At 42.9% G+C, this 7,794-nt stretch overlaps 1 protein-coding gene across 2 annotated transcripts in view; it reads right to left on the bottom strand.

Annotated features, from left to right (window-relative positions):
- Positions 1–4,258, bottom strand: part of wnt5a (wingless-type MMTV integration site family, member 5a) — a 14,211-nt gene extending 9,953 nt beyond the window's left edge. Inside the window, exons 1-2 of one of the 2 annotated variants that reach the window (XM_077003024.1) lie at positions 3,743–4,258; positions 70–208 (exon numbers count right to left, since the gene is read on the bottom strand). In XM_077003024.1, coding sequence (XP_076859139.1) covers positions 70–194 — 125 coding nt within the window. In that variant the 5' untranslated portion in view covers positions 195–208; positions 3,743–4,258. Of the gene's footprint in view, positions 1–69; positions 209–3,251 lie in introns of both variants that reach the window. The other variant, XM_077003023.1, reaches the window with a different exon arrangement.
- Positions 4,259–7,794: the final 3,536 nt, after the last annotated feature.

Genomic DNA, 7,794 nt, shown 5'->3' with positions numbered 1-7,794 from the left:
GTTGGCCTAGCCAGCGTCCTGCATGCGTTCAGGGAGCTGGGGGCGTGTGCTCGACGAACGGACACATACCACCAGGAGGTAGCCTCCACCACGACCTGCATGAAGAAGGCCAGGAAGGTGATGGCCACCACGCCGTGACGCGTGTCCATCGCTCCCGTCCAGCCAGACCAGGCCAGCGCGTTCCTCAACAGCATCTCCAACAGCAGGTCTGGAGAAAGAGGAGACGGGTCACTCGTGGAAGACAGACGGGCAAGAACCTCCATGTGGATGAAGCTCGGTGTAGAACAGAGCAGTTTGTGTGTGAGTGCAGCTTATATGACAAGAGAACACAGCTCAGGAGTAAAAGCTACGTAGTGCATTTTGTGTAGACAATAATTCTATACATGTATAAAATAACACGTGTTGGCTTGTAGTTGCATCACTGTGTGTGTGTGTGTGTGTGTGTGTGTGTGTGTGTGTGTGTGTGTGTGTGTGAAGTTTGAGATTTCCCCTAGTGGAGCTTTACTCATTACATAAAACAGAGATGTGACGCCTGAGGGTAAAAAGAGTTTTCAAACCCTTCATAGTAGCATTCACTCTGGTGGCCCAACGAAACAGGCCCAGAACTGAGCCGCATTCCAGCCTTCGGGTCACTTCATCATACCAAATGACCAACACACCCGAGTGGGAGACCAGACAGACAAGGTTGAGATATCTGAGAATTTGCACAAAAACTCGTGCTTTGGTGATTTAGTGTCGTTTGGTGACCAAACCCAGATCAATGGGTTGTTCTGTTTTCACTCTAACGTTTAGAACAGTGTTCTCGACATTTGACTGCGATTATTATTAGAAAATAAATAAATAGAGAGATTGAGAAAGTGTCATAGTGACATGGATACGGGTGTTTTATGATACGGGTGTTTTATGATTAGCCCGTTACGTCACAAAGCAGAGATGTACGCGGGTTTCTATGGTTACCCCACCGCGGCCGCGCGAGACCACGGGCCCGTAAACGGTACCGGCGGGGACCAACACAGCTGCCCCGTCCGGAGGAATTTCTTAAAATAACCATTTGTTTCTTTCTGTTTTCTATTTAATTCTGCCGAAGCTGACCCGGAGAACAATAACGCTCCACTGGTTCCGTGTTAACGGGTTGTGTCTGTAATTTAAACGGCGTGTCCGGTATTAAATTAGTGGCCAAAGAAACATTTATTTTATTTCGGGCTTTCATACGAGTAAAGGTGCATTTGCACCGAAACCACAACCCGACCATTTAGATTCGTTTTATTTTAACATTACTACATTTTCCCACATCAAAGTCAACAAAATCATTTTAGGCTTTTAAATATATTTGTATTAAAATAAACTGATTATTATGAAATTATCAGTCTCGCTTCAATTAATGCGTTTATATACGAGAAAAAATCTGAAAGGACCCAAAATTAAGTTTCTTTACTCATTTTCACTATTAGGATCATTTGAACCATTTATCGTTCATTTGCGTCTATGCGATAGTGTAAATTCATATCTTACATTTATACATACACAATATGTGTATAAATTGCACAAACGTGATGAGATGGGGGTATAACAAATTAAACCAAATGGTTAAACAATTTTCCCTCGATACACCCAAATTGAACGTCTACCCAGAACCCAGTTTAAAGCCTATTTCTGATTTGGGAGGTTCAGATTGAGAGTAATTTGTCATGCTTTACATTTTCCAGAGTTTGGTCGAAAAGAGACCGGGCCTCTCTAATAATCATTAAATTCTCCGCCCGGTTCTGCATCACACAAGGAACATGTGTTTTTATTTTAGACGTTTTAACTTCGTTGATATGAACCCCGTCTCATATTGTAGCATGTTTTACTGAAAAGACAGAATAACAAATCGCAGAATACAGATAGCACTAAAACGTTTCACTAAACTTTATCTCAAGACCCATTCTTTCGTGATCAAATACAACGAAAGTAATAATAATAATAATAATAATAATAATTCCATTTCGATAAAATGAAGATTGTGTGGACATTAATGATTTAAAACAATAAATACAGTCCTTACACCTTTTTGTAAGCAGCACAAATGCTATAAGGAGTACAGGAGTGACTCAGGACAGATGAACCATCATCCCCACTTATCCTGTCATTAAAATATAATCTATGGGCTTGAAGATCACACAGGACTCCCTTAGCAGCGGTTAGTGTCTCCAAGATCATCTCGCTTCAACAGAACCTCTACGGCTATTCACACATACAAGTAGCAAGAGCAACAGAGATTATCCGAGACCTCTTCATCGTAGTAACATTATAAATATTTGTTAGCACAATAACATGTTTCCCTTAGTTTTCTCCTTTTGGTGGAATTAAGATTTGTGCGATAACAGTCGACTTTACCATGAATAAACAGCGATGTTTCTTGAATGCCTAGACTATATTTTTTTAATCCAAATGCCTCTATATTAAATATAAAGTAACTAGTGTGCTGCTCTAAAATAAATTTCATAAGTAAAACAATAAAAAAAATATCTAAGGGCTTTTATAAGCCCCATTTATTCTAATAATGAAAAAATCGAAGACATGACTAAAAATCAAACATGACTATAGCATTTACAATAACTCTGCCGCCACCAATTATGGTCGAAGTTCATAGAAATAAAATGAGTCCAAGTCGACACTACTGCTACCAAGCTTTCCAACTATTTCAAACTAATCGCATATTACAACAACTCCAAAGGCCTAGTTCATGTCATTTTCCTGTGGTAGCCTACATTTCATTTTACACTTGACAGTCTTTCCGAATAACTAGAAACTTGTGAAAAGCAGTTTTTAAAAGGCGCTGTACGACCCCTCCGATGCGCTTTAACCGTGCGCAAAAGGGAACCAAACAGCGAGACAAACTTTGGCGCAACTGTTTGAGTTGCGCACCGTTGAGTTGCGAGTGAGTTCGTAACGTCCCTCGACGGCCCAGCCGGTAGGGGGCGCCATCCGCTACGAGTTGAGCTGAAAATAAAACTGCTTTCCGAAGTTTCCCAACCTACACTTTAGGCTTTAGACGCCGAAATATACACATTTGGATAAGCTCTGAATTGACCTGCGGTGGAGGACACAACTTTATATGGAAAAGGCTTTTACATATTCACACCGAGTTATACGTTAGGCAAAACATTTCTTGTTTATTACCTTACGTTTTCCACCACAAATTCACAATATTGGCTTTAAGGCAATTACAGGGACAGCCACACAACCACTAGAGCAAAGAGGTAACTTACGATGAACACGGACACTTGGGAGCCTCTGATTATTGATGCTTATATCGAAGCTAAATTCCAAAGCAAATATGTTTATCCGATTTCTCCGAGTGTTTTACACCCCTCAAATAGTCGCAATCCACAGCGCAGTACTGGGAGTGTGTGGTCAGCCTGCAGGTCTTCCCGACGGTGCTGCTGGAATATGCGCAGGGACCGTTTGAAATGGAGACTATTAGTGTCCAAAAATCAATCCCAATGCGTGAGTTTACACGGCGTGGACGTGAAGTTGCGGAAACACTTATTTTGAAATAGATTCACAAGTTAAAAGTAGCGCCATAGGCGAGCAGGTCTGTGCACGACTTCTCCACGGAGGTTCCCATGTAAAAAAAAAGATCTTATTCTTTTAGAAGATGCTTTTGGGCCAAAACAAAAACAGTAGCCGCAATTTTTGGAGAAGGTAAAAAGTTAATCCAGTTATTGATGAGATGTTCACCAGGGTTTGGGTTCTGTACCTGCTAGAGAAGATCCAGGCGTCTATCTAACAAACATGGATCATCTACTCCAGTCTCCATTCTCCGAGAAGCGCCAAACCTTCCATGATTCCTTCGTAAACCGTTGAACGTGTCCTTCACAATCAGATAAATGGATGTAGGTTTCCAAACCCGAAAGAGTGGCAAACACCGGAGAAGCAGTAAAAGCCGAAGATGTTATTTCTCCAGAAGCATGAGGGTATCTCCAGACCTGAGGTGGTGGAGGAACTGCGTTAGTGCGCTGATCTGACTCCCACCCCGCTGAAACGAAGCGCCCAAAGACTCGCAGACGTCTTCACTTCTGTCTCCTGCTCTCTCGCTTTCTTTCCTTCTGTCACCTGCTCTCTCCACTTCTTTCCTCAACTACCAAAGCCGCTACTGATGCGCGCAGGGAAAAACCGTGGACTTGGCGCATGCGCAAAGACACCTTTCAAAGTTCTCAACTCAAATTCAAAAAAGTGATAGAATTGAAGTGCACGAGCGGCGAGTGAGACACGCACGTGAAGACCGCCCAAGTCTCGAGTTCAGCCTTTCAGTCTCCTTATATTCAAACGGCCTTCCAGAAAAAGATGAAAGCCACTCAAATTTTTGCAATTGCAGTTTTGTGCACGACGCATGTAAAGTAGTTTAATCCCTAAAGGAAATTTAGTTCTAATCATCACATAGATTCGAACAGACAGACGGAAAATTAAAATAAAATAAAACATTCACTATAGGCCTATCGGCCTGGTTGTGCTGCACAGATCTGATCTCAGAAAATAAACTATCCGGCGCCAGAAACAACAACTCATCATAACGATATCGAAAACTCAAACATATCTGTGTGCAGAGTCGAAAATTCATTTATTTTAGGCGCAGCAATTACTGTGTCAAAGGTCCAGAGAACCGCCAATTCTCCTCGACGTCAGAATTGGGTAAAATTGTAAAAATGGGCGGAACGACCTATAACAAAACAAGCGTCTCTATTACCTAAAATAAACCCATAAAGTACCCGGGGCTATTACACCATCCGTGCCAAACCCAGGTTTGATTTTTGAGTGTAGGGGATTGAATTACCGCTCCTTAAAACTCTCAAGAGGCTGGGCGAGATGGTTTGCTTGTGCAGACCAGACCTGTAATGTAAAGGTATGTGTGTGTAAGCATTACAGCAATGACCTGTCTGTTATTCTAGAGTAGGCATCTCATCGCCAAACCGTCCTGCACAGGTGTTAAGTGATGGAGACAAATGTTGCAATGTTATGGGAACAGCATGACTCCTCTGTAGGTGACTTCGTCCTATTAAATTATATTCGGACTCAACAGAGGGATTAAATAAGTAATTAAGTATTGACCAGATCTACCTTTGAGAATTTGACCATGCTGGAGGAGTTATAGGAGGAGTATCTATAATTTTATACTTTATAGAATTCGATTTTTTCGTTCGTTTTTGGCGCAAAACGTTGTCTTTCTGTTTATATACATATATAATTATTATTGTGTAATTGACCGCGATCTTTAGTAAAATTAAAACTGTTTATTTAATTAAAAATTGTTGCATATGCAGCGTCACTTAAGGCAGAAATAGTCTCCTTTATGTAACATGAAGGTGATAATATGACTAATTAAGTTATTACTGGAATTCAAATAGGAATTCTGAACTGCTCAGGTTAATATTGTATTGCACTAAATTTATAAAGTACATGGCAAGTATTTATAAAATCATTTAATACTGCAAAGTGTGAGTTTTTTTTTGTGCATATTCACACACATGTACAAAGACCTGAAATATAATCATAATGAACTACAGTCCTCTTTCTCTTCCAGACACAGTTTGGAGCTTAAGGTGAAGCAGGAATTCATTTAATTAGATGGCTTGGATTTCAAACTGCAACCCTGGCCACCTTAAGAAAACTGTGCTGTAGTGCTCTTACCAGGACGGCCTTTTTGGTAGGTGGGTTCAATCCTGTGATGAACTGAAATACTTCTTCCTTTTCTTCTCAGAAAAACTGAAGTGTTTATGGATATGAGAGGCCAGCCACGTCTTAAAACTCTAGGTTATTGTGTGTGAAGGTTTTGATAGCATTCTGCGTCTTTATCACTAACTATCCAGGTATGTCTGGAATCTCTCCATTCAGGACACAACGAGTCTTTCACAGAGTCGAAGTATTGTGCTGATATTGAATTTTATACAGGACCCCCAAATGTGTGTTCACTTGCACCATTTTAAGTTATCACTCCAAAATATGCGATTGGAAATAATCACGTCTAAATTGGAGACCTTCGCCGATAGTGAAGGGAGCAGTCTCCTAAATGTTCTTTCAGTGAACTCGTTTGAGTGCAGACTGTGTGAGATTGTGTAGATTGCTGCACAGGGCTTTGTTTTGTGTGTCTGTGTTTGTGCGTCTTTGTCTGTATGTGCCAAAGAGATACCGTGGAACGAGATTCTTAGGAGATTGTGTTTGTGTTATGAAGGGATTGGGAGGAAGGTTTGTCTCACAGAACTGCTTCCACAAACTCATTCATATCATGTGTTCAGGCAGCATGAATGCCTGTGACTGAGAACGAGAGACGGAGAGAAACAAATGGGCGAGAATGAAAAAGGGAGAAATACGTCAAGACAAACGGAGCACTGACTCAGACCAGAAGAACTCTGGTAGAGTCTGGGGACAGATAGAGAGATGTTGGATGATTAGATGATTAGTGTCTTTACCACAAACAGGGAAACAAAGTCACAAATCTCTCCCCCTCCCCACCTCCCCCTCCTCACCCCTGGTTCTGTCAACCACAAACTTCACACCACATCCTCAGTTCCTTCTCTCTACTGCCCTAGCTCTCCCCACGGCTGCAAGACCTCCCGCGAGTCTCCATCTCTCCATCTCTCCGTCTCCTGCTTTACGGACAGGCTCCCTCACTCATACTCAGCAGTGCTGTACACATCTCCTTCCTCTCCACAGCACACTGCAGGGGTTCGGAAGAAATGACCAAGAATCTCAGACCGCTAGCTACAACCCACCAGCTGCCTCACTTCCTTAACCACCCACCACTCCCCCCCCCACACAGACCCATAACCTCCTCCCACTAATCAAAATGCCCTCTAACCACCTCCCAACCCTAGCCCCCTCCCTACAGCCACCACTACAGACAAACCCACAGCCTAATGTGCTGAAGGACCCCCCCCACCCCGAATACCACCCCACTCTACTCAGCCTCCCCCCCCACCCCGAATACCACCCCACTCTACTCAGCCCCCCCCACCCCGAATACCACCCCACTCTACTCAGCCTCCCCCCCCACCCCGAATACCACCCCACTCTACTCAGCCCCCCCCCCACCCCGAATACCACCCCACTCTACTCAGCCTCCCCCCCCACCCCGAATACCACCCCACTCTACTCAGCCCCCCCCCCCCCCCCCGAATACCACCCCACTCTACTCAGCCCCCCCCCCCACCCCGAATACCACCCCACTCTACTCAGCCTCCCTCCTGCCACCCGCCCCCGCCCCCCCTGCCCTGTGGGTGCAACGTTGGGCAACATCTGGATGAGTTTATGGGAGAGAGAGGGAGTGAGCGTGCGAGAGAGGGAGAGGGAGAGAGAGAGAGAGAGAGAGAGAGTGAGTGAGTGAGTGAGTTTCTCTTCCTTACAAAGAGTTCTTACATTGTCTAGTTAAATAGCTCAACATTGGAGTATACTATATGTAATATATAATACAAATATTCAGATTTCAGATTTTTAAATGCACCTTAAATCATTTCATTCAAGTTCTCATCTAGTGTTTTCCATTAGCATTGTACAATCAATGCAGGTCGTTTCAAGGAAAAGTAATTTAATTTAATTGACAGTATTATTACAATGAATTATCTATACAAGCATGCATTCGTGCACGCACGCACGCACACACACACACACACACACGCACACACAGAGCTAAACTTTAACTGTGTTGATACCTCCTAGATGATGAGAACACTACTTTGTTCTAATTAAATGTCTAAATAAATGAAAAAAATATATATTAGTTTAACAAAATATACAAGCAACCATAGCAATTACAAG

Source organism: Brachyhypopomus gauderio, chromosome 4 (genome assembly GCF_052324685.1).
Source record: "Brachyhypopomus gauderio isolate BG-103 chromosome 4, BGAUD_0.2, whole genome shotgun sequence".
Lineage (NCBI taxonomy): Eukaryota > Metazoa > Chordata > Actinopteri > Gymnotiformes > Hypopomidae > Brachyhypopomus > Brachyhypopomus gauderio.
Note: the sequence above shows the minus strand (reverse complement) of the source record. Positions and strands in the feature narration are given on the sequence as shown.